This window comes from Acomys minous (assembly GCF_964271855.1).
Source record: "Acomys minous genome assembly, chromosome: 3".
Classification (NCBI taxonomy): Eukaryota; Metazoa; Chordata; class Mammalia; order Rodentia; family Muridae; genus Acomys; species Acomys minous.
The window spans coordinates 83,338,070-83,365,669 of record NC_140485.1 but is presented as its reverse complement, the minus strand read 5'-3'; the positions used below and the strand labels follow the sequence as shown (position 1 = coordinate 83,365,669).

Genomic DNA, 27,600 nt, shown 5'->3' with positions numbered 1-27,600 from the left:
TTCTTGCACAATAAATATTTTAGGGGGGGGGGTCATGCAAGAATCAGTGAAAAGCGTTGATTTTAATAGTAATTTTATATAAAAAGTATGTATACATATACTTTTTAAATTCAAAAGTGTTTTTATATATTTAAATATATGGTATCTTTATATAAAAAGTTCCCTGGCTGAGGTGTGGTGATATATGCCTGTAATCCCAGTACCTGCAAGGGGAAGGCAGAGGCAGGATGACGACCTCAGATACTGCTCAAAACAAACAAATAAACAAGCAAACAAACGGGGGTGGGGTGGGGGGAGAGGTTCCCTTTGAGGAATCAGAGAATTGTATTCTGCAGATTACACAGGTGAGACACCTACCTTCCCCTTCTGCATTTCTTTTATTTTCTTTTCCTTCTGCAGCTGGCGTTCTTTGTCTCGGGTGTCAAAGGAGAAGGGGCATACCTCCACATTTCTTGCCCCTGGGATGTGGGGCTTATAAGGCACTCCATAATGAGGTACAGGTTGAGCTCTTATCACTACTGGTTTATCCTCTTCCTAAGAGAGAAACTATGGGTTAGAAGCAAGACTCCTCCTTTGGCCCCAGCTCACCCTCTTCAGAATGTGGGAAAATCCACTAATTAATACAAGTCCACAGCCCTGGGTGGCCTAGCTTCCTTTTCTTTCGAGGACAGACAATGCCAATTCAGCAGCCGCATCATGGATCAAAGCAATGTAACAGCATTTGGTAAATGACTATCACAATTACTCGGTAAAAATCTCAAATTTCTCACAGGAATGCTGGGATAGCTAAGTGAGGTCAGAGAGATAAAATGAAGATCAGAAGAAAGGTGCTAAGTAAGCATGCTTACACCTTAGACTCTGACTCAGACTCCAGACTCCACTCCAACATGTGACTGGAATTAATGGTTGCCAAACCCAGAATAGGACCAAGTAAGTTGTTTGGGTTCAAGCTAGTAACATAAGATTACCATGTATTTTAGTTCCAACTGAACCTATAAAAAGGTTTATGCTGAGATCTGCTATAAAATTACCCTAACTCTGGATATTTATAGATAAAATGGGAGATGTAATAAGAAGCTAGCATGATCAATGACAGTTCACATTTTACCGTTCTATGAATCATCACCTTTAGTCACCTTTGTGACCCTTGGGTGTTAAGGACAATACAGTGTAACTGCTTGGTATGAATTTTAAAGGTCCTTTACTAACAGTGACAATAATTCAGGGAACTCTTGACCATGTTACAAGGACAGCATGATCTCAACGCTCTAATGCTTAACTTTCCTGCTCTTCTCATAGCTTGTAACCCACTATCACCGAAAGCCGAGCCCCACCCACTACAGTGCGCTAGAGGGACAAGGCAGATGATCAGACACCCGTGTCAGGCTTACAGACAAGAGCTGACTGCCTCTGGACCCCATTAAGTGTAAAGACTCAGAGTGGTCATGCAGAAGGAAAAAAGGGGCCCCCTCTCCCTGGGGGAGTCACCTCATCTTCTCTGGTGGGCACTCGGATCCTGTTCTTCAATGCAAAAACTGGTGACTTGGGGACAGTAGCTGGAATTACTTTCTTTTTAGGAACACCCTAGAAAGAACACAACTCAATTAGACATCCCATGTCTAACTGAAATACTAAAAACTGGGAAGCTAAAAAATACTAAAAAGTTGGGAAGATAAAAGCTGGATGAGGGGCCACTTGTCAAACAAGCCTGACTCAAAGTTGTCCTGTGATCTCCACATGAGCACGCAAGGACTAACACTCATATAAACGTCTCACACACACACACACACACACACACACACACACACACACACACACACACACACAATCTGTGCCAAGACAACAGAAGCCTCCACTGCCAGCACTGCCAGGACTCTAGAAGAAGCCCCACTCAAGGAAACCAACTGAGAAATGTGTAAATCCCTTAAACAAAATAGTGTAGTGTTTACATGTAACCTATGCACACCTTTCCATATATTTCATGTCATTAGCATATTGTTCATAATTCTTAACACGACGAAAATGTGTTGAGTGCACTTATCATATTATGTAGGGAATATTAGCCAAGGAAAGAAGCCTGCATATGATCAGTACAAATGTTATCTCTTCCATCCATAGTTAGCTGAATTCACAGAAAGAGAACTCAAAATTGTAGTTGATGGTACCTGCTAAACCTCACTGTGCTTAAGTCAGAAGCTCCCCTCCTGTGCCTTGTCTGTACGTGCTGTAAAGCTGGTGTTATTTCAGTCCATGAATCTCCAGTACCCAGGGAGATCTTATTCATTTAAGGCCATCAGTAAATGTTAGCTAACTGAATACAGGCTTGCACCTTGGATTCAGAGGCTCCTGTGGGAGCCTGTCGACTCAATAATACCGCAACCACTCAGCACAGGCTTCAGTCTTACAGAGGCCCCGCCCACAGAGTCTCTAGCCAAGGATGGCCTTAAGCTCCCTAAATAGCTGGAGATGACCTTAAATTCCTCCTGAATATTGGGATTACAGATGTCCATAAATCCTGGTTTATGTGATAACCAGGACTGAACCCAGAGCACCCACATGCTAGACAAGTGCTCTATACTCCTACCTCTGGGTTTTTCAAAGCCACTTTATGGGGCATATAAGATACTCGTTTGATATTTACTCTAGTTTTATTTTTTAAAGACAGAATCTCATTATAAAGACCAAGCTGAAGTAAAAAAAATAAAAATAAAAGGGGGGGCCACTGGAAAGATGGATGAGATTAAGAGCACTGACTGTTCTTCCTGAGGTCCTGAGTTCAATTCCCAGCAACCACATGGTGGCTCACAACCATCTATAATGTGATCTGATGCTCTCTTCTGGCATGCAGGTGTACCTGCAGGCAGAGCACTGTATATGTAATACATCAATTCGAGGGGGAAAAAAGATCAAGCTGGCCTTCAACTCAGACTGCCTCATGAGTGCTGGGATTAAAAACCTGTGCCAACATGCCTGACTGATATTTACTTGTAATTTTTCAAAATTACTTTTGCCTCTCTATCTTGAACAACTTAGGAAACATGGTTTTAAAAAAAGTGTTAGTTATAACACATTTGGGACTAGCTTGTAAAAGCAAATTGAAGCCAGGCCTGGAGGCACACACCTACAATTACAGCACCTGACAGGGCGAACAAAAAGTCAGCCACACAGCAAGTTGTAGGCCAGCTTGAGCTAATGTGAATCGGTATCAAAACACAGTAAGATACAAACAAATTAACCTTTAAACATGAAGATGTGCTATCATGAAGACAGACAGACAGTCTCTCCCCTGAGGGTAACAGGTCCCTCTAGAGGATTCCCAAAGCAGGGAGGCTCATCCTGCTGCACATTTTTTTGGTTTTTTGAGACACAGTTTCTCTGTGTAGCCTTGGCTGTCCTAGACTCGCTTTGTAGACCAGGCTGGCCTCAAACTCACAGTGATCCACCTGCCTCTGCCTCCCGAGTGCTGGGATTAAAGGTGTGCGCCACCACGCCCGGCTCTGCTGCATTTTTAAGGATTATTTTTTTAAGTGTATGCATGTTTGCCTGCATGTATATATGTATGTATGTGCACCATGGCATGCCTGGCAGCAGAGCGGGTCAGAAGAGTTATGGATGGCAGTGAACCATCATGTGAAGCCCTTTAAACTGCATCTCTTTTCAGCATACATGTTCCGATCAGTCTGCATTTTAGCCACACATTGCCTCTCTCTCTAGACCTACATACAGTCTAAGCGCAAATCCACTCCTGCTGCATCTCTTTGTCATCCGCAACCCAATGCGCTGGTGTCCTGGTCAAAGCATCAACTTGAACACTTCTGGGTCACCTCAGGACACCTCAAGTATTCTTACCACAACATCTTCCAAGATCTTAGTGGGGCAAGGTCTGGAATGAAACTCGAAGTTTTCATCCTCCGGTTTGTTCTTTGCCTCTCGCTCCTGAATTCGTTTCTCAATTCCCAAATCAAAACCAACAGGCTGAGTAGGAGGCTTAACGGGCAGCGTCTTGGGCAAGATGGGGCCACCTTCAAAAATCCTGGGATCAAATGCCTGTGGTTTGAATTTGTATCTGTAACAAAGAAATTTAAGTAATAAATACAAAATGCTTTTAAATCAGATAAAATCTGCACAAAGTAGAACAGAACCTATAAATAAGCAGTAAGATGGTCCACCATGTACACAAAATCCATCCTCTCCACAGCCATGTTCTTCACCTCCTGAAAAAAGAGTAAATGACATCGTCGAAACCCTGCTGGGGCTGGGGCTGGGGCTGGGCTCCATGGAGGCAGGTGCCTGTAATCCTAGCACTCAGCAGGCAGAGAGAGGAGGACCAGAAATTCAAATTTGGGGCTGGAGAGATGTCTTAGGTTAAGAGTACTGGCTGCTACTCCAGACAAGGCTCAATTCCCAGCATCCACGTGGTGACTAACAACCATCTGTAACTCCAGCTCCACAGGACAGAAAGCCTCCCCTGGCTTCCATGGGCCCCAGGCATGTCAGTGATAAGGAAACATTACATGCAAGCAAAACTCCCATAAACATAAAATGAAAAAGTCACCTTTGGCTAATAGCAATTTTGAGGCTCGCTAGGAATACATGAACCCCTGCAGGCTGACGAACTAGGTCTGTAATCCCAGAGATCCAGGCCAAGGCAAGAGACTAACATAATCAAGACACACCTGAGCTACACAGCCAGCCCAAGCCACTCAGTGAGGCTCTACTTGAAAACAACAGCACAGTGTTTGTCCTACGTGCACATGGGCCCTGGGTTTCACCCCAGTACCATAACGATCATGGCCGGTGCAGGGAGATGAGCTTCAGTGCTGACTACATTAAGTTCCAGCTTCTCCCGAGAGTCAAGCTGCAGGTGCTTTGATAATCAGGCAAAGGTGTGGTCTACCTAGACTAACCTTATTCTCAATTAGAATCCAAAGTGAGGCTCTGCTACCCCCATTACATTGCACTGAATTGGGTGTTTATCAGATGATGCTCCAGGGCACCTCCATGGTCCCACTCTCAGTCAGAGAGGCAGGAACACAACCTACGGAGTCACTGCATGCCACACATTTCATGGGAAGGAAAACAGCCACCACTGTCCCCGTGGGACTGAAAGTGAGCAGGGACCTACTGTTGCAGTTTCTCAAGCTCCTCAGCCTCCTGCTCTGCTGCACTTTTGCACGTCACAGGCCTTGCACGGTATTTGGTTTGCAGTACAGGAGTCTGGGGATCTCGGTTCATCTTGGTCGAGGATCTGGAGGGTAACAAGTCTGTAAAACAAAATTGCAGACATCTGCTTAGTTCCCCAAGATACAGGTCACGTGGAAGTGCTGAGTCAACTAGATAGAAATGGATGAACCAGAGAACCTGGCTTTGTAGGATCAACTCAGCTTATGCCAATCAACCTGACAAATGTTCCCTCCCTTCCTTCTTTTTTTTTTTTTTTTTTTTTTTTTTTGGTTTTTCGAGACAGGGTTTCTGTGTAGCCTTTGCTGTATTGGACTCACTCAGTAGACTAGACTGGCCTCGAACTCATAGTGATCCACCTGCCTCTGCCTCCCAAGTGCTGGAATTAAAGGCGTGCGCCGCCACCACCCAGCTCCCTATCACTCTTACTGAAGGATAGTTTTTAGACAAATTCTTCTGCCATCTCTGCACTCTGTCTGAAGGGCCCTTGCCACTCCACAGCCCTTTCCATTGACAACAGCAACTATTTTACTATGTTCACTATGTTTTTTTTTACCAGACCTTTACTGAGTAACTCCCAACTTTGAGTTTCACAAAAAACATCTGTATCAAATCATCCAGGCCACCACACACAGCAAGTGAGATGGAAAAGTTAGCATGGTGAATCACATCTGCAGTCTGAGCATTTCGGAAGCTGAGGCAGAAGGATCAGTTTATGGCTAGTCTATACTACATTTTAACTTCCAAAGCGACCTCACTATAGAACTACACCAAAGAGAGGAAGAAAAAAAAAAAAGGAAAGTCAGATAGTCGACTGGGGAAAGTTAGAGAAAGTCAAGAGGCAGACAGAGAGAAAACAACCATGCCAACACATCATTAGAGCAGTAGTTCTCAGCCTTCCTAACGCTGTGACCCTTTAATACAGTCCTCACGTCATGGTGACCCCAACCATAAATTTATTTTTGTTGCTACTTCATAACTGTAATTTTGCTACTCTTACGAATTGTAATGTGTTTTCCAATGGTCTTAGGTGAACCCAGTGAAAGGGCCGTTTGACCCCAAAAGGGGTCCCAAGGGTTAGAACCACTGATTTAGAGCATTACAAACACTCACAGGAGGTATTGGTTTCCCTGGTCAATAACAACCTTATCAATTTTCATAATTACTTAGAACAAATCTAATTCATTCACTGGCTTCTCTTTTTAAACAGAGTCTGATCATGAAGTCTTGGCTAGGTGAGAACTTAATTCCATGAGGATTAAAAAATTCACTATGTTCATATTATAAAGTATTAGAATATAATAGCAATATTAAAAATACCGCATTTAAGTTCGGCACGGTAGTGCACACCTTTATTCCCAGAACTCAGGAGGCAGAGGCAGGCGGATCTTTGTAAGTTCCAGGCCAGCCTGGGCTAAAGAGTGAGCCCAGGACAGCCAAGGCTACACAGGGAAACCCTGTCTCAAAAAACAAAACCAAAAACCAAGAAATGGTATTTAAGGAGAACACAGCACCACAGCGGTGGAGTGCTTGCCTAGCTGAATCACCAGCACTACAGTAAGAAGAGAAAAACTGCATTTAAAGCAACTCATGTGGCCACCTTAAAAAAGTGCGAAACAATGCGTAATAGAAAATTTGTAGATACGAACCCTTACTTCCCAAATGCTGAGGTTACAAGCATGCACCACCAACCCAGCTTTGTTACAGGATGTTTTATCTCAATGTGATTGATCCCTCAGATTGTATTTGATCCCTGTATGGTCCCTCAGATTGTGAACTGTAAAAACCTATCTTTTGTTTGGCGTGGCTGAGTCCTAGCACACACCTTCAATCCAAGATCTTCCTGGACACAGGGTTTAATAAAGTTAAAGCCAGCTGACAGGAATTAGAGAGCAGAAGGGGTCTTTGGCATTTTCCACTCTCGGGATTTTAGCTTTAGTTCTCAGGCTCTTAGCTCTCTAGCACCCCAGCTCCTTGACATTTGGCTTTTTGGACTTTGAGCTAGCAAGGCTTTGGCCTTGGGGTTTTTGACCTTTTCTTCCTGGGTTGTCAACTGAGCTGGTGAGACTTTTGGGCCTTCTCCATCGGGACGTGAGCTGGGTGCTTTCTCTGCCTTTCTGAGCTAGCAGGTTTTTCACCCAGCATCTGGTTCCTGTGTCTTTATTGGTAAAATAGAACGATCTGGGATTCTCATTTAAAACAATACTGCTTAACCATATTCTCCTGATAGCTTGGTTTTACATTGTTTTGAGTCTTTAGACTTTACCTTCTTGCAGAACTTGTTTTTGTAAAAACAAAAACAATTGAAATCCTTTCATCTGTTCACCTTCAAATCTATACAAACTTGTCAGCATTGACTCTTTCAACCAGGTGTGATGGTGCATGAATGTAATCCCAACACTTAAGCGCTGAGCCATCTCTCCAGCCCCTTTTTTGTTTGTTTTTTCCAAGAAGCCCTCATAGTTAAGACTCAAGTGACCTGGCCCTGCGAGAGAAAGCTTCTTGAATTCTTCATTCTTTTTCTGCATCTCCACCACCTCCTGCTGCATTTTCAGTCTTTTCTCAGTGCTGAAGGGGAAGCAGTGTGAACCCTGCCAGCTGCAGTAACAATGGCCCTGGCAAGACACGCCCACCACTGCAACAGTGACAGAAATGTTAGGAGAATAACCAGCCACTTTCTGATTGCACTTAAAGCCCATCCAGAAAATGGAATTCATACCTGGCACCATTAGCAGGTCCAAAAACCTGTGGCTAGGGAGGCTTGGGGAGAGCCTACCACTACTACTATTCTGCTAAGTGGACATAGTATTTAACTGGCCCCTAGGTACTTGTCTTTACACCCATAGGTTAATGCCTCACCCAAAACTCAGAGAGGCTTCTTTTTTGCAATGGATGGTAATTAGCACAGAGACTCAGAACTGGTCAATGTGTAAAGAACAAGAGATCGTAGACTGTTCAGATCTAAACGGGGCCTCACACCACTGCCTCTAAGGCTCAGGGATCAACATAGAATAAGGGGTAAGAGCCAGAGGCAGTGGAAGACTACAGTGAGACCACATCTGTGCAGATAGGACAGAGCAGCTGCACACATGAACTCCTAGTAGCTAGGATTTTATGCACCAGACCAAGACCAAGATCAAGCCAGACGAAGCCTCAGCATGGAGGAAGAAGTGGGTCATGAAGTCCACCCCTGGCAGCCGACAGCTGCCGGGAGAGGGAACGTCACTTTTCTTCAGGGCTGCTCCAGTAGGTGACCCTACACTGACGCACACAATGGCAGCACGAATAGATTCAGTAGTTTAAAAAGAAAACATAAAGCCAGGTGTGGTGGCCCACGCCTCTAATCCCAGCCCTTGGGAGGCAGAGGCAGGTGGATCTCTGTGAATTCGAGGCCAGCCTGGTCTACAAAGAGAGTCCAGGACAGCCGGGGATACACAAAGGAACCCTGTCTTGAACCCGCCACCCCCAAAAAAGGAAGAAAATAAGAGGCAGGAATGTGACGCACCACAACCACACTGAGCCCTCTACACACTGTGAGTCCAGCAACTCTCTAGAGATGCTGGCGTCACTCTAGGATAAGATACTTTTTGACCTTTACTTAAACCTCTTTTCTTTTTCTTTTTTCTTTTATTTATTTTGGAATTCTTAACAATTTCTAATTTATGTGTATGGATATTTTGTACGCTTGTATGTCTGGGTATGTAGTGTCTGCAGAGACCAGAAAATGTGGTAAGATTCACCTGGAACTTAGCTGCCATGTGACTTTCAGGAACTCAAACCCAGCTCCTCTGGAAAAGCAGCCACGTTCTCAACTGCTGAGCCACCTCTCAAGCCCCCTTTTACTCTTTGTTTTTGGTTTTTTAGTTTTTTGAGACAGGGTCTCTCTGTGTAGCCTTGGCTGTCCTGGACTCACTTTGTAGACCAGGCTGGCCTCGAACTCACAGCGATCCACCTGCCTCTGCCTCCTGAGTGCTGGGATTAAAGGAGTGCGCCACCACCACCCGGCTTCCCCTTTTACTCTTAATACCAACCTTCTAGAAGAAATTCTTATAGCTAATGTTCAACATTCTTTACGTATTTATTACTTTTTTCTCTAAAATAATTCTTATGATGCTGAGTCAGGGGATGTTCCCCGCCCCCCCTAGGGTTTCTCTGTGTAGCCTTGGCCATCCTGGACTCTGCCTCCTGAGTGCTGGGATTATAGGCGTGTGCCACCACCACCCAGCGAGTCAAGGGACTTTTTTGTTTGTTTTACACTTTCTTTCTCTTTTTTAATATATTTTATTGATTTATTCATATTACATCTCAATTGTTATCCCATCCCTTGTATCCTCCCATTCCTCCCTCCCTCCCATTTTCCCCTTACTCCCTTCCCCTATGACAGTGACTGAGGAGGACCTCCTCCCCCTGTATATGCTCATAGGGTATCAAGTCTCTTCTTCGTAGCCTGCTATCCTTCCTCTGAGTGCCACCAGGCCTCCCCATCCTGTTTTTTATTTTAAATATTTATTTATTATTATGTATACAGTGCTCTCCTGCATGTACACCTGCAGGCCAGAAGATGGCATCAGATCACATTATAGATGGTTGTGAGCCACCATGTGGTTGCTGGGAATTGAGCTCAGGACCTCTGGAGGAGCAGCCAGTGCCCTTAACCTCTAAGCCATCTCTCCAGCCCTTAATACCATGTTTAAACCTATATTAAACCTCCCTCTTGATAAACCCTAACTCAAGCTAGGTGTGGCACTCAAAAAAATGCCAAGGCAGGCATTATCTCAAGCCAGCCTGTTCTACATAGTGAGTTCAAGACAGCCAGAGCTGCACAATGAGACCTTGTCTCAAAACAACAACAACAAAGAAACAAAAAAGCCAGGAGAGCCGGGTGTGGTGGAGCATGCCTTTAATCCTAACACTTGGGAGGCAGAGGCTGGTGGATCGCTATGAGTTCGAGGCCAGCCTGGTCTACAAAGTGAGTCCAGGACAGTCCGGGCTACACAGAGAAACCCTGTCTTGAAAAAACAAAAAACAAAAAAACAAACAAAAAAGCCAGGAGATAGTAATTCAGGCCTTCAATCTCAGCAGTAGGCAGAGGCAGGCCAGTCTCTGAGTGTGAGGGCAGCCTGGTCTACAGAGCAAGTTCCAGGAGAACTGGAGCTACCCAAAGAAACCCTATCTCAAGAAAACAAACAAAGTAGGAAACAACATCAACAAATAAACAGGAGTGGGGATGGGAGTGTCACCTTGATTCCACCAAAGCATTCTGCTAAACAAAACAAAACCAAACCCACATGCCTGAAAAGTGTTCAAATCTAGCCCATCACTTTTTTCTTTGAGCAGAGAAAGAGAGAGAGAGAGGGTGTGTGTGTGTGTGTGTGTGTGTGTGTGTGTGTGTGTGTGTATGTGTGTGTTTTGGTGGGGGTTGGTCTCTGACTGGACTCTGTCCTTCTGTCTGGGCCTCAGTGATTTCAAAAAACAAAAAAGGAAAAAGGCAACATATTCATGAGAGTCGTGCAGTAGGAGAGTCTGCGCTATAAAGCTTTTGTGTTCTCTGGAAACATGCTTTATTTATTTATTTTTAATGTGTATCCTAGGCTGGCCTCGAACTCCAGATCCTCCTGCCTCTGCCTCCTTCAGCAAATCCTACCGGCCTGCGCCACCAGAACCGGCCATGCTTTTATTATTATATAACGTTTACCTTTACATTGAAGAGGCTAGCAGACTGAACAACATTTATTTTCCTCTGAATTTGCACTTCAAAAAACACTGGAATTCCTAGAATTTTTGCTAAATATTCTTGATAATCTGATAATAATTTTTGCATTGTTGTTATTGTTTGTTTTGGTTTGTTTTTGGAGACAGGGTTTCTCTATGATAGCCTTGGCTGTCCTGGACTTGCTGTGTAAGCCAGGCTCCTGGAACGAGCAGAGACCCGCCTGCCTCTGCCTCCCGGGTGCTGGGATTAAAGACTGGGCCACCACTAGCCATCCTGAAAGTAATTTCTAATCAGTTAGTTTTTAGAAATAATGCTTCCCCTTTTTATGGTCCATAAATTGACCTTTAACTTGACTTATCCAAAACATTACATATTCTTCCTAGTACAGATATATTTTTAAAAATATTCATTTATGTGTTTTACATATATGAGTGTTCTGGCTTCATGTATGCCAGAAGAGAGCATCAGATCCCATTATAGATAGCTGTGACCCACCATGTGGATGCTGGAAACTGAACTCAAGACCTCTGAAAGAACAGTCAATGCTCTTAATTGCTAAGCCATCTTTCCAGTCCCATCTTTTTTTTTTAACCTGCATGAGTGTTTTACCTGCATGTATGTATGTGCACCACATGTGTGCCTGGTAGCTACAGAAGTCAGAAGAGGGCATCAGATGCCCTGGGACTGGAGTTACAGATGGTTATGAAGTACCATGTAGGGGTTGAGATTCAAACCTGGGTCCTCAGCTAGGCATGGTGGCGCATGCCTTAAATGCCAGCACTCGTGAGTCAGAGGCGGGAGGATCTCTGTAAGTTCTAGACCAGCCAGGTCTACAAAGTGAGTCCAAGGCAGCCAAGGCTACACAGAGAAACCCTGTCTCAAAAAAAGAAGAAAAAAAAAGCAAACAGAAGGAAACCAAACCTGTGTCCTCTGTAAAAGCAGCAGGCACCGCACTTGAGAACCTGAGGCAAGAGAACTAACTCACATTTGAAGTCATCCTGGGCTACAAAATGAGACTCTGTCTCCAACAATTAAAAACACCCTGTCTCAGCCAGGCTTGGTAGGTCACACCTGTAATCCCAGCTCTCAGGGAGACAGAGACAGGTGGATCCACAAAGCAAGTCCAGACAGCCAAGGCTACACAGAGAAACCCTGTTGGGGTGGGGGTGGGGGGGGGAATCACCCAGTCTCTGCTCAAAGTGGGAGCAAATTAACAAATATGTATCAGTTATCCCTTGAGAACTCCCATCCTCTTTGCTAAAGGCTGACAAAACATATGAAGAAAACCAAAAGTAGGGTTGGGGATGTAGCTCAGTGAGAAAATAAACAGGAGAGGAGGAGGGCCAGGACACAGAGCAAAGTAACTGCTAAAGCAAGATGGTTTCACAGCACTGCCTCACCGCAAACAACACATACTAGGATGTCAAAACAGCAAACATGAACGTCTCTTGAAGCTGGTGGGATACCGCACAGGTCAAAGCTAAGGGCAGCTGGTTATGGGAGACCCCATGAACGGTGGGAACAAGATCCTTCCTGCACCCCTTAACCACGATTGAGTTTCTGTCAACAGGTTTCACTGAAGGGGGGGAAAGGCAGACGCAGACGCATCAAGCACACCCCCTTAGCGAAATCAAGCTGCCAAGCAAGAGAATTAGCTTCATATTTCAAAAGTATCTGAAACTACCACATTACAGACTACTGAAAAAACTACAAATATTCTCAGGAATATAGTATTATTTAGCAGTCGGGCTTGGTGATGCACACCCTTAATCCCATCACTCAGGAGGCAGAGACAGGCAGATCTCACATCTCTGAGTTCGACGCCAGCCCGGTCTACAAAGTGAATCCAGGACATCCAAGGCTACACAGAGAAACCCTGTCTCAAAAAAAGAAGAAGAAAAAAAAAAGCAAACAGAAAGAAACCAAACCTGTGTCCTCTGTAAAAGCAGCAGGCACCGCACTTGAGAACCTGAGGCAAGAGAACTAACTCACATTTGAAGTCATCCTGGGCTACAAAATGAGACTCTGTCTCCAACAATTAAAAACACCCTGTCTCAGCCAGGCTTGGTAGGTCACACCTGTAATCCCAGCTCTCAGGGAGACAGAGACAGGTGGATCCACAAAGCAAGTCCAGACAGCCAAGGCTACACAGAGAAACCCTGTTGGGGTGGGGGGGGGGAATCACCCAGTCTCTGCTCAAAGTGGGAGCAAATTAACAAATATGTATCAGTTATCCCTTGAGAACTCCCATCCTCTTTGCTAAAGGCTGACAAAACATATGAAGAAAACCAAAAGTAGGGTTGGGGATGTAGCTCAGTGAGAAAATAAACACGAGAGGAGGAGGGCCAGGACACAGAGCAAAGTAACTGCTAAAGCAAGATGGTTTCACAGCACTGCCTCACCGCAAACAACACATACTAGGATGTCAAAACAGCAAACATGAACGTCTCTTGAAGCTGGTGGGATACTGCACAGGTCAAAGCTAAGGGCAGCTGGTTAAGGGAGACCCCATGAACGGTGGGAACAAGATCCTTCCTGCACCCCTTAACCATGATTGAGTTTCTGTCAACAGGTTTCACTGAAGGGGGGGAAAGGCAGACGCAGACGCATCAAGCACACCCCCTTAGCGAAATCAAACTGCCAAGCAAGAGAATTAGCTTCATATTTCAAAAGTATCTGAAACTACCACATTACAGACTACTGAAAAAACTACAAATATTCTCAGGAATATAGTATTATTTAGCAGTCGGGCTTGGTGATGCACACCCTTAATCCCCTCACTCAGGAGGCAGAGACAGGCAGATCTCACATCTCTGAGTTCGACGCCAGCCCGGTCTACAAAGTGAATCCAGGACATCCAAGGCTACACAGAGAAACCCTGTCTCAAAAAAAGAAGAAAAAAAAAAGCAAACAGAAAGAAACCAAACCTGTGTCCTCTGTAAAAGCAGCAGGCACCGCACTTGAGAACCTGAGGCAAGAGAACTAACTCACATTTGAAGTCATCCTGGGCTACAAAATGAGACTCTGTCTCCAACAATTAAAAACACCCTGTCTCAGCCAGGCTTGGTAGGTCACACCTGTAATCCCAGCTCTCAGGGAGACAGAGACAGGTGGATCCACAAAGCAAGTCCAGACAGCCAAGGCTACACAGAGAAACCCTGTTGGGTTGGGGGTGGGGGTGGGGGGGGGGATCACCCAGTCTCTGCTCAAAGTGGGAGCAAATTAACAAATATGTATCAGTTATCCCTTGAGAACTCCCATCCTCTTTGCTAAAGGCTGACAAAAAATATGAAGAAAACCAAAAGTAGGGTTGGGGATGTAGCTCAGTGAGAAAATAAACAGGAGAGGAGGAGGGCCAGGACACAGAGCAAAGTAACTGCTAAAGCAAGATGGTTTCACAGCACTGCCTCACCGCAAACAACACATACTAGGATGTCAAAACAGCAAACATGAACATCTCTTGAAGCTGGTGGGATACCGCACAGGTCAAAGCTAAGGGCAGCTGGTTAAGGGAGACCCCATGAACGGTGGGAACAAGATCCTTCCTGCACCCCTTAACCACGATTGAGTTTCTATCAACAGGTTTCACTGAAGGGGGGGAAAGGCAGACGCAGACGCATCAAGCACACCCCCTTAGCGAAATCAAGCTGCCAAGCAAGAGAATTAGCTTCATATTTCAAAAGTATCTGAAACTACCACATTACAGACTACTGAAAAAACTACAAATATTCTCAGGAATATAGTATTATTTAGCAGTCGGGCTTGGTGATGCACACCCTTAATCCCATCACTCAGGAGGCAGAGACAGGCAGATCTCACATCTCTGAGTTCGACGCCAGCCTGGTCTACAAAGTGAATCCAGGACATCCAAGGCTACACAGAGAAACCCTGTCTCAAAAAAAGAAGAAGAAAAAAAAAAGCAAACAGAAAGAAACCAAACCTGTGTCCTCTGTAAAAGCAGCAGGCACCGCACTTGAGAACCTGAGGCAAGAGAACTAACTCACATTTGAAGTCATCCTGGGCTACAAAATGAGACTCTGTCTCCAACAATTAAAAACACCCTGTCTCAGCCAGGCTTGGTAGGTCACACCTGTAATCCCAGCTCTCAGGGAGACAGAGACAGGTGGATCCACAAAGCAAGTCCAGACAGCCAAGGCTACACAGAGAAACCCTGTTGGGGTGGGGTGGGGGAATCACCCAGTCTCTGCTCAAAGTGGGAGCAAATTAACAAATATGTATCAGTTATCCCTTGAGAACTCCCATCCTCTTTGCTAAAGGCTGACAAAACATATGAAGAAAACCAAAAGTAGGGTTGGGGATGTAGCTCAGTGAGAAAATAAACACGAGAGGAGGAGGGCCAGGACACAGAGCAAAGTAACTGCTAAAGCAAGATGGTTTCACAGCACTGCCTCACCGCAAACAACACATACTAGGATGTCAAAACAGCAAACATGAACATCTCTTGAAGCTGGTGGGATACCGCACAGGTCAAAGCTAAGGGCAGCTGGTTAAGGGAGACCCCATGAACGGTGGGAACAAGATCCTTCCTGCACCCCTTAACCACGATTGAGTTTCTATCAACAGGTTTCACTGAAGGGGGGGAAAGGCAGACGCAGACGCATCAAGCACACCCCCTTAGCGAAATCAAGCTGCCAAGCAAGAGAATTAGCTTCATATTTCAAAAGTATCTGAAACTACCACATTACAGACTACTGAAAAAACTACAAATATTCTCAGGAATATAGTATTATTTAGCAGTCGGGCTTGGTGATGCACACCCTTAATCCCATCACTCAGGAGGCAGAGACAGGCAGATCTCACATCTCTGAGTTCGACGCCCGCCTGGTCTACAACGTGAATCCAGGACAGCCAAGGCTACACAGAGAAACCCTGTCTCAAAAAAAAAAGAAAAAAAAAGCAAACAGAAAGAAACCAAACCTGTGTCCTCTGTAAAAGCAGCAGGCACCGCACTTGAGAACCTGAGGCAAGAGAACTAACTCACATTTGAAGTCATCCTGGGCTACAAAATGAGACTCTGTCTCCAACAATTAAAAACACCCTGTCTCAGCCAGGCTTGGTAGGTCACACCTGTAATCCCAGCTCTCAGGGAGACAGAGACAGGTGGATCCACAAAGCAAGTCCAGACAGCCAAGGCTACACAGAGAAACCCTGTTGGGCTGGGGGTGGGGGTGGGGGTGGGGGAATCACCCAGTCTCTGCTCAAAGTGGGAGCAAATTAACAAATATGTATCAGTTATCCCTTGAGAACTCCATCCTCTTTGCTAAAGGCTGACAAAAAATATGAAGAAAACCAAAAGTAGGGTTGGGGATGTAGCTCAGTGAGAAAATAAACAGGAGAGGAGGAGGGCCAGGACACAGAGCAAAGTAACTGCTAAAGCAAGATGGTTTCACAGCACTGCCTCACCACAAACAACACATACTAGGATGTCAAAACAGCAAACATGAACGTCTCTTGAAGCTGGTGGGATACCGCACAGGTCAAAGCTAAGGGCAGCTGGTTAAGGGAGACCCCATGAACGGTGGGAACAAGATCCTTCCTGCACCCCTTAACCACGATTGAGTTTCTGTCAACAGGTTTCACTGAAGGGGGGGAAAGGCAGACGCAGACGCATCAAGCACACCCCCTTAGCGAAATCAAGCTGCCAAGCAAGAGAATTAGCTTCATATTTCAAAAGTATCTGAAACTACCACATTACAGACTACTGAAAAAACTACAAATATTCTCAGGAATATAGTATTATTTAGCAGTCGGGCTTGGTGATGCACACCCTTAATCCCCTCACTCAGGAGGCAGAGACAGGCAGATCTCACATCTCTGAGTTCGACGCCAGCCCGGTCTACAAAGTGAATCCAGGACATCCAAGGCTACACAGAGAAACCCTGTCTCAAAAAAAGAAGAAAAAAAAAAGCAAACAGAAAGAAACCAAACCTGTGTCCTCTGTAAAAGCAGCAGGCACCGCACTTGAGAACCTGAGGCAAGAGAACTAACTCACATTTGAAGTCATCCTGGGCTACAAAATGAGACTCTGTCTCCAACAATTAAAAACACCCTGTCTCAGCCAGGCTTGGTAGGTCACACCTGTAATCCCAGCTCTCAGGGAGACAGAGACAGGTGGATCCACAAAGCAAGTCCAGACAGCCAAGGCTACACAGAGAAACCCTGTTGGGGTGGGGGTGGGGGTGGGGGGGGGAATCACCCAGTCTCTGCTCAAAGTGGGAGCAAATTAACAAATATGTATCAGTTATCCCTTGAGAACTCCCATCCTCTTTGCTAAAGGCTGACAAAAAATATGAAGAAAACCAAAAGTAGGGTTGGGGATGTAGCTCAGTGAGAAAATAAACAGGAGAGGAGGAGGGCCAGGACACAGAGCAAAGTAACTGCTAAAGCAAGATGGTTTCACAGCACTGCCTCACCGCAAACAACACATACTAGGATGTCAAAACAGCAAACATGAACATCTCTTGAAGCTGGTGGGATACCGCACAGGTCAAAGCTAAGGGCAGCTGGTTAAGGGAGACCCCATGAACGGTGGGAACAAGATCCTTCCTGCACCCCTTAACCACGATTGAGTTTCTATCAACAGGTTTCACTGAAGGGGGGGAAAGGCAGACGCAGACGCATCAAGCACACCCCCTTAGCGAAATCAAGCTGCCAAGCAAGAGAATTAGCTTCATATTTCAAAAGTATCTGAAACTACCACATTACAGACTACTGAAAAAACTACAAATATTCTCAGGAATATAGTATTATTTAGCAGTCGGGCTTGGTGATGCACACCCTTAATCCCATCACTCAGGAGGCAGAGACAGGCAGATCTCACATCTCTGAGTTCGACGCCCGCCTGGTCTACAACGTGAATCCAGGACAGCCAAGGCTACACAGAGAAACCCTGTCTCAAAAAAAAAAGAAAAAAAAAGCAAACAGAAAGAAACCAAACCTGTGTCCTCTGTAAAAGCAGCAGGCACCGCACTTGAGAACCTGAGGCAAGAGAACTAACTCACATTTGAAGTCATCCTGGGCTACAAAATGAGACTCTGTCTCCAACAATTAAAAACACCCTGTCTCAGCCAGGCTTGGTAGGTCACACCTGTAATCCCAGCTCTCAGGGAGACAGAGACAGGTGGATCCACAAAGCAAGTCCAGACAGCCAAGGCTACACAGAGAAACCCTGTTGGGCTGGGGGTGGGGGTGGGGGTGGGGGAATCACCCAGTCTCTGCTCAAAGTGGGAGCAAATTAACAAATATGTATCAGTTATCCCTTGAGAACTCCATCCTCTTTGCTAAAGGCTGACAAAAAATATGAAGAAAACCAAAAGTAGGGTTGGGGATGTAGCTCAGTGAGAAAATAAACAGGAGAGGAGGAGGGCCAGGACACAGAGCAAAGTAACTGCTAAAGCAAGATGGTTTCACAGCACTGCCTCACCACAAACAACACATACTAGGATGTCAAAACAGCAAACATGAACGTCTCTTGAAGCTGGTGGGATACCGCACAGGTCAAAGCTAAGGGCAGCTGGTTAAGGGAGACCCCATGAACGGTGGGAACAAGATCCTTCCTGCACCCCTTAACCACGATTGAGTTTCTGTCAACAGGTTTCACTGAAGGGGGGGAAAGGCAGACGCAGACGCATCAAGCACACCCCCTTAGCGAAATCAAGCTGCCAAGCAAGAGAATTAGCTTCATATTTCAAAAGTATCTGAAACTACCACATTACAGACTACTGAAAAAACTACAAATATTCTCAGGAATATAGTATTATTTAGCAGTCGGGCTTGGTGATGCACACCCTTAATCCCCTCACTCAGGAGGCAGAGACAGGCAGATCTCACATCTCTGAGTTCGACGCCAGCCCGGTCTACAAAGTGAATCCAGGACATCCAAGGCTACACAGAGAAACCCTGTCTCAAAAAAAGAAGAAAAAAAAAAGCAAACAGAAAGAAACCAAACCTGTGTCCTCTGTAAAAGCAGCAGGCACCGCACTTGAGAACCTGAGGCAAGAGAACTAACTCACATTTGAAGTCATCCTGGGCTACAAAATGAGACTCTGTCTCCAACAATTAAAAACACCCTGTCTCAGCCAGGCTTGGTAGGTCACACCTGTAATCCCAGCTCTCAGGGAGACAGAGACAGGTGGATCCACAAAGCAAGTCCAGACAGCCAAGGCTACACAGAGAAACCCTGTTGGGGTGGGGGTGGGGGTGGGGGGGGGAATCACCCAGTCTCTGCTCAAAGTGGGAGCAAATTAACAAATATGTATCAGTTATCCCTTGAGAACTCCCATCCTCTTTGCTAAAGGCTGACAAAAAATATGAAGAAAACCAAAAGTAGGGTTGGGGATGTAGCTCAGTGAGAAAATAAACAGGAGAGGAGGAGGGCCAGGACACAGAGCAAAGTAACTGCTAAAGCAAGATGGTTTCACAGCACTGCCTCACCGCAAACAACACATACTAGGATGTCAAAACAGCAAACATGAACATCTCTTGAAGCTGGTGGGATACCGCACAGGTCAAAGCTAAGGGCAGCTGGTTAAGGGAGACCCCATGAACGGTGGGAACAAGATCCTTCCTGCACCCCTTAACCACGATTGAGTTTCTATCAACAGGTTTCACTGAAGGGGGGGAAAGGCAGACGCAGACGCATCAAGCACACCCCCTTAGCGAAATCAAGCTGCCAAGCAAGAGAATTAGCTTCATATTTCAAAAGTATCTGAAACTACCACATTACAGACTACTGAAAAAACTACAAATATTCTCAGGAATATAGTATTATTTAGCAGTCGGGCTTGGTGATGCACACCCTTAATCCCATCACTCAGGAGGCAGAGACAGGCAGATCTCACATCTCTGAGTTCGACGCCCGCCTGGTCTACAACGTGAATCCAGGACAGCCAAGGCTACACAGAGAAACCCTGTCTCAAAAAAAAAAGAAAAAAAAAGCAAACAGAAAGAAACCAAACCTGTGTCCTCTGTAAAAGCAGCAGGCACCGCACTTGAGAACCTGAGGCAAGAGAACTAACTCACATTTGAAGTCATCCTGGGCTACAAAATGAGACTCTGTCTCCAACAATTAAAAACACCCTGTCTCAGCCAGGCTTGGTAGGTCACACCTGTAATCCCAGCTCTCAGGGAGACAGAGACAGGTGGATCCACAAAGCAAGTCCAGACAGCCAAGGCTACACAGAGAAACCCTGTTGGGGTGGAGGTGGGGGGTGGGGGAATCACCCAGTCTCTGCTCAAAGTGGGAGCAAATTAACAAATATGTATCAGTTATCCCTTGAGAACTCCCATCCTCTTTGCTAAAGGCTGACAAAACATATGAAGAAAACCAAAAGTAGGGTTGGGGATGTAGCTCAGTGAGAAAATAAACACGAGAGGAGGAGGGCCAGGACACAGAGCAAAGTAACTGCTAAAGCAAGATGGTTTCACAGCACTGCCTCACCGCAAACAACACATACTAGGATGTCAAAACAGCAAACATGAACGTCTCTTGAAGCTGGTGGGATACCGCACAGGTCAAAGCTAAGGGCAGCTGGTTAAGGGAGACCCCATGAACGGTGGGAACAAGATCCTTCCTGCACCCCTTAACCATGATTGAGTTTCTGTCAACAGGTTTCACTGAAGGGGGGGAAAGGCAGACGCAGACGCATCAAGCACACCCCCTTAGCGAAATCAAGCTGCCAAGCAAGAGAATTAGCTTCATATTTCAAAAGTATCTGAAACTACCACATTACAGACTACTGAAAAAACTACAAATATTCTCAGGAATATAGTATTATTTAGCAGTCGGGCTTGGTGATGCACACCCTTAATCCCCTCACTCAGGAGGCAGAGACAGGCAGATCTCACATCTCTGAGTTCGACGCCAGCCCGGTCTACAAAGTGAATCCAGGACATCCAAGGCTACACAGAGAAACCCTGTCTCAAAAAAAGAAGAAAAAAAAAAGCAAACAGAAAGAAACCAAACCTGTGTCCTCTGTAAAAGCAGCAGGCACCGCACTTGAGAACCTGAGGCAAGAGAACTAACTCACATTTGAAGTCATCCTGGGCTACAAAATGAGACTCTGTCTCCAACAATTAAAAACACCCTGTCTCAGCCAGGCTTGGTAGGTCACACCTGTAATCCCAGCTCTCAGGGAGACAGAGACAGGTGGATCCACAAAGCAAGTCCAGACAGCCAAGGCTACACAGAGAAACCCTGTTGGGCTGGGGGTGGGGGTGGGGGTGGGGGAATCACCCAGTCTCTGCTCAAAGTGGGAGCAAATTAACAAATATGTATCAGTTATCCCTTGAGAACTCCATCCTCTTTGCTAAAGGCTGACAAAAAATATGAAGAAAACCAAAAGTAGGGTTGGGGATGTAGCTCAGTGAGAAAATAAACAGGAGAGGAGGAGGGCCAGGACACAGAGCAAAGTAACTGCTAAAGCAAGATGGTTTCACAGCACTGCCTCACCACAAACAACACATACTAGGATGTCAAAACAGCAAACATGAACGTCTCTTGAAGCTGGTGGGATACCGCACAGGTCAAAGCTAAGGGCAGCTGGTTAAGGGAGACCCCATGAACGGTGGGAACAAGATCCTTCCTGCACCCCTTAACCACGATTGAGTTTCTGTCAACAGGTTTCACTGAAGGGGGGGAAAGGCAGACGCAGACGCATCAAGCACACCCCCTTAGCGAAATCAAGCTGCCAAGCAAGAGAATTAGCTTCATATTTCAAAAGTATCTGAAACTACCACATTACAGACTACTGAAAAAACTACAAATATTCTCAGGAATATAGTATTATTTAGCAGTCGGGCTTGGTGATGCACACCCTTAATCCCCTCACTCAGGAGGCAGAGACAGGCAGATCTCACATCTCTGAGTTCGACGCCAGCCCGGTCTACAAAGTGAATCCAGGACATCCAAGGCTACACAGAGAAACCCTGTCTCAAAAAAAGAAGAAAAAAAAAAGCAAACAGAAAGAAACCAAACCTGTGTCCTCTGTAAAAGCAGCAGGCACCGCACTTGAGAACCTGAGGCAAGAGAACTAACTCACATTTGAAGTCATCCTGGGCTACAAAATGAGACTCTGTCTCCAACAATTAAAAACACCCTGTCTCAGCCAGGCTTGGTAGGTCACACCTGTAATCCCAGCTCTCAGGGAGACAGAGACAGGTGGATCCACAAAGCAAGTCCAGACAGCCAAGGCTACACAGAGAAACCCTGTTGGGGTGGGGGTGGGGGTGGGGGGGGGAATCACCCAGTCTCTGCTCAAAGTGGGAGCAAATTAACAAATATGTATCAGTTATCCCTTGAGAACTCCCATCCTCTTTGCTAAAGGCTGACAAAAAATATGAAGAAAACCAAAAGTAGGGTTGGGGATGTAGCTCAGTGAGAAAATAAACAGGAGAGGAGGAGGGCCAGGACACAGAGCAAAGTAACTGCTAAAGCAAGATGGTTTCACAGCACTGCCTCACCGCAAACAACACATACTAGGATGTCAAAACAGCAAACATGAACATCTCTTGAAGCTGGTGGGATACCGCACAGGTCAAAGCTAAGGGCAGCTGGTTAAGGGAGACCCCATGAACGGTGGGAACAAGATCCTTCCTGCACCCCTTAACCACGATTGAGTTTCTATCAACAGGTTTCACTGAAGGGGGGGAAAGGCAGACGCAGACGCATCAAGCACACCCCCTTAGCGAAATCAAGCTGCCAAGCAAGAGAATTAGCTTCATATTTCAAAAGTATCTGAAACTACCACATTACAGACTACTGAAAAAACTACAAATATTCTCAGGAATATAGTATTATTTAGCAGTCGGGCTTGGTGATGCACACCCTTAATCCCATCACTCAGGAGGCAGAGACAGGCAGATCTCACATCTCTGAGTTCGACGCCCGCCTGGTCTACAACGTGAATCCAGGACAGCCAAGGCTACACAGAGAAACCCTGTCTCAAAAAAAAAAGAAAAAAAAAGCAAACAGAAAGAAACCAAACCTGTGTCCTCTGTAAAAGCAGCAGGCACCGCACTTGAGAACCTGAGGCAAGAGAACTAACTCACATTTGAAGTCATCCTGGGCTACAAAATGAGACTCTGTCTCCAACAATTAAAAACACCCTGTCTCAGCCAGGCTTGGTAGGTCACACCTGTAATCCCAGCTCTCAGGGAGACAGAGACAGGTGGATCCACAAAGCAAGTCCAGACAGCCAAGGCTACACAGAGAAACCCTGTTGGGGTGGAGGTGGGGGGTGGGGGAATCACCCAGTCTCTGCTCAAAGTGGGAGCAAATTAACAAATATGTATCAGTTATCCCTTGAGAACTCCCATCCTCTTTGCTAAAGGCTGACAAAACATATGAAGAAAACCAAAAGTAGGGTTGGGGATGTAGCTCAGTGAGAAAATAAACACGAGAGGAGGAGGGCCAGGACACAGAGCAAAGTAACTGCTAAAGCAAGATGGTTTCACAGCACTGCCTCACCGCAAACAACACATACTAGGATGTCAAAACAGCAAACATGAACGTCTCTTGAAGCTGGTGGGATACCGCACAGGTCAAAGCTAAGGGCAGCTGGTTAAGGGAGACCCCATGAACGGTGGGAACAAGATCCTTCCTGCACCCCTTAACCATGATTGAGTTTCTGTCAACAGGTTTCACTGAAGGGGGGGAAAGGCAGACGCAGACGCATCAAGCACACCCCCTTAGCGAAATCAAGCTGCCAAGCAAGAGAATTAGCTTCATATTTCAAAAGTATCTGAAACTACCACATTACAGACTACTGAAAAAACTACAAATATTCTCAGGAATATAGTATTATTTAGCAGTCGGGCTTGGTGATGCACACCCTTAATCCCCTCACTCAGGAGGCAGAGACAGGCAGATCTCACATCTCTGAGTTCGACGCCAGCCCGGTCTACAAAGTGAATCCAGGACATCCAAGGCTACACAGAGAAACCCTGTCTCAAAAAAAGAAGAAAAAAAAAAGCAAACAGAAAGAAACCAAACCTGTGTCCTCTGTAAAAGCAGCAGGCACCGCACTTGAGAACCTGAGGCAAGAGAACTAACTCACATTTGAAGTCATCCTGGGCTACAAAATGAGACTCTGTCTCCAACAATTAAAAACACCCTGTCTCAGCCAGGCTTGGTAGGTCACACCTGTAATCCCAGCTCTCAGGGAGACAGAGACAGGTGGATCCACAAAGCAAGTCCAGACAGCCAAGGCTACACAGAGAAACCCTGTTGGGCTGGGGGTGGGGGTGGGGGTGGGGGAATCACCCAGTCTCTGCTCAAAGTGGGAGCAAATTAACAAATATGTATCAGTTATCCCTTGAGAACTCCATCCTCTTTGCTAACGGCTGACAAAAAATATGAAGAAAACCAAAAGTAGGGTTGGGGATGTAGCTCAGTGAGAAAATAAACAGGAGAGGAGGAGGGCCAGGACACAGAGCAAAGTAACTGCTAAAGCAAGATGGTTTCACAGCACTGCCTCACCACAAACAACACATACTAGGATGTCAAAACAGCAAACATGAACGTCTCTTGAAGCTGGTGGGATACCGCACAGGTCAAAGCTAAGGGCAGCTGGTTAAGGGAGACCCCATGAACGGTGGGAACAAGATCCTTCCTGCACCCCTTAACCACGATTGAGTTTCTGTCAACAGGTTTCACTGAAGGGGGGGAAAGGCAGACGCAGACGCATCAAGCACACCCCCTTAGCGAAATCAAGCTGCCAAGCAAGAGAATTAGCTTCATATTTCAAAAGTATCTGAAACTACCACATTACAGACTACTGAAAAAACTACAAATATTCTCAGGAATATAGTATTATTTAGCAGTCGGGCTTGGTGATGCACACCCTTAATCCCATCACTCAGGAGGCAGAGACAGGCAGATCTCACATCTCTGAGTTCGACGCCAGCCCGGTCTACAAAGTGAATCCAGGACATCCAAGGCTACACAGAGAAACCCTGTCTCAAAAAAAGAAGAAGAAAAAAAAAGCAAACAGAAAGAAACCAAACCTGTGTCCTCTGTAAAAGCAGCAGGCACCGCACTTGAGAACCTGAGGCAAGAGAACTAACTCACATTTGAAGTCATCCTGGGCTACAAAATGAGACTCTGTCTCCAACAATTAAAAACACCCTGTCTCAGCCAGGCTTGGTAGGTCACACCTGTAATCCCAGCTCTCAGGGAGACAGAGACAGGTGGATCCACAAAGCAAGTCCAGACAGCCAAGGCTACACAGAGAAACCCTGTTGGGGTGGGGGTGGGGGGGAATCACCCAGTCTCTGCTCAAAGTGGGAGCAAATTAACAAATATGTATCAGTTATCCCTTGAGAACTCCCATCCTCTTTGCTAAAGGCTGACAAAACATATGAAGAAAACCAAAAGTAGGGTTGGGGATGTAGCTCAGTGAGAAAATAAACACGAGAGGAGGAGGGCCAGGACACAGAGCAAAGTAACTGCTAAAGCAAGATGGTTTCACAGCACTGCCTCACCGCAAACAACACATACTAGGATGTCAAAACAGCAAACATGAACGTCTCTTGAAGCTGGTGGGATACCGCACAGGTCAAAGCTAAGGGCAGCTGGTTAAGGGAGACCCCATGAACGGTGGGAACAAGATCCTTCCTGCACCCCTTAACCATGATTGAGTTTCTGTCAACAGGTTTCACTGAAGGGGGGGAAAGGCAGACGCAGACGCATCAAGCACACCCCCTTAGCGAAATCAAGCTGCCAAGCAAGAGAATTAGCTTCATATTTCAAAAGTATCTGAAACTACCACATTACAGACTACTGAAAAAACTACAAATATTCTCAGGAATATAGTATTATTTAGCAGTCGGGCTTGGTGATGCACACCCTTAATCCCCTCACTCAGGAGGCAGAGACAGGCAGATCTCACATCTCTGAGTTCGACGCCAGCCCGGTCTACAAAGTGAATCCAGGACATCCAAGGCTACACAGAGAAACCCTGTCTCAAAAAAAGAAGAAAAAAAAAAGCAAACAGAAAGAAACCAAACCTGTGTCCTCTGTAAAAGCAGCAGGCACCGCACTTGAGAACCTGAGGCAAGAGAACTAACTCACATTTGAAGTCATCCTGGGCTACAAAATGAGACTCTGTCTCCAACAATTAAAAACACCCTGTCTCAGCCAGGCTTGGTAGGTCACACCTGTAATCCCAGCTCTCAGGGAGACAGAGACAGGTGGATCCACAAAGCAAGTCCAGACAGCCAAGGCTACACAGAGAAACCCTGTTGGGCTGGGGGTGGGGGTGGGGGTGGGGGAATCACCCAGTCTCTGCTCAAAGTGGGAGCAAATTAACAAATATGTATCAGTTATCCCTTGAGAACTCCATCCTCTTTGCTAAAGGCTGACAAAAAATATGAAGAAAACCAAAAGTAGGGTTGGGGATGTAGCTCAGTGAGAAAATAAACAGGAGAGGAGGAGGGCCAGGACACAGAGCAAAGTAACTGCTAAAGCAAGATGGTTTCACAGCACTGCCTCACCACAAACAACACATACTAGGATGTCAAAACAGCAAACATGAACGTCTCTTGAAGCTGGTGGGATACCGCACAGGTCAAAGCTAAGGGCAGCTGGTTAAGGGAGACCCCATGAACGGTGGGAACAAGATCCTTCCTGCACCCCTTAACCACGATTGAGTTTCTGTCAACAGGTTTCACTGAAGGGGGGGAAAGGCAGACGCAGACGCATCAAGCACACCCCCTTAGCGAAATCAAGCTGCCAAGCAAGAGAATTAGCTTCATATTTCAAAAGTATCTGAAACTACCACATTACAGACTACTGAAAAAACTACAAATATTCTCAGGAATATAGTATTATTTAGCAGTCGGGCTTGGTGATGCACACCCTTAATCCCCTCACTCAGGAGGCAGAGACAGGCAGATCTCACATCTCTGAGTTCGACGCCAGCCCGGTCTACAAAGTGAATCCAGGACATCCAAGGCTACACAGAGAAACCCTGTCTCAAAAAAAGAAGAAAAAAAAAAGCAAACAGAAAGAAACCAAACCTGTGTCCTCTGTAAAAGCAGCAGGCACCGCACTTGAGAACCTGAGGCAAGAGAACTAACTCACATTTGAAGTCATCCTGGGCTACAAAATGAGACTCTGTCTCCAACAATTAAAAACACCCTGTCTCAGCCAGGCTTGGTAGGTCACACCTGTAATCCCAGCTCTCAGGGAGACAGAGACAGGTGGATCCACAAAGCAAGTCCAGACAGCCAAGGCTACACAGAGAAACCCTGTTGGGGTGGGGGTGGGGGTGGGGGGGGGAATCACCCACTCTGCTCAAAGTGGGAGCAAATTAACAAATATGTATCAGTTATCCCTTGAGAACTCCCATCCTCTTTGCTAAAGGCTGACAAAAAATATGAAGAAAACCAAAAGTAGGGTTGGGGATGTAGCTCAGTGAGAAAATAAACAGGAGAGGAGGAGGGCCAGGACACAGAGCAAAGTAACTGCTAAAGCAAGATGGTTTCACAGCACTGCCTCACCGCAAACAACACATACTAGGATGTCAAAACAGCAAACATGAACATCTCTTGAAGCTGGTGGGATACCGCACAGGTCAAAGCTAAGGGCAGCTGGTTAAGGGAGACCCCATGAACGGTGGGAACAAGATCCTTCCTGCACCCCTTAACCACGATTGAGTTTCTATCAACAGGTTTCACTGAAGGGG

The 27,600-nt window shown here is 45.9% G+C and overlaps 2 protein-coding genes and 1 long non-coding RNA gene across 7 annotated transcripts in view; 1 reads left to right on the top strand and 2 right to left on the bottom strand.

The window, feature by feature from the left end:
• Positions 1-27,600, bottom strand: part of LOC311594406 (bcl-2-like protein 1) — a 109,385-nt gene that overhangs the window by 21,305 nt on the left and 60,480 nt on the right. The window lies entirely within an intron of this gene.
• The window catches only part of LOC311594415, a 161,780-nt gene that overhangs the window by 84,895 nt on the left and 49,285 nt on the right, over positions 1-27,600 (top strand). The gene's annotated exons all lie outside the window — the stretch shown is intronic.
• The window catches only part of LOC311594392 (targeting protein for Xklp2-like), a 77,140-nt gene that overhangs the window by 3,991 nt on the left and 45,549 nt on the right, over positions 1-27,600 (bottom strand). For 3 of the 5 annotated variants that reach the window (XM_084776028.1, XM_084776027.1, XM_084776025.1), the window contains exons 3-6: positions 5,126-5,264; positions 3,850-4,066; positions 1,489-1,584; positions 358-534 (exon numbers count right to left, since the gene is read on the bottom strand). In XM_084776028.1, the coding sequence (XP_084632154.1) occupies positions 358-534; positions 1,489-1,584; positions 3,850-4,066; positions 5,126-5,264 (629 nt within the window). Of the gene's footprint in view, positions 1-357; positions 535-1,488; positions 1,585-3,849; positions 4,067-5,125; positions 5,265-7,660; positions 8,602-27,600 lie in introns of those variants that run through there. The other 2 variants (XM_084776024.1, XM_084776026.1) reach the window with 2 other exon arrangements.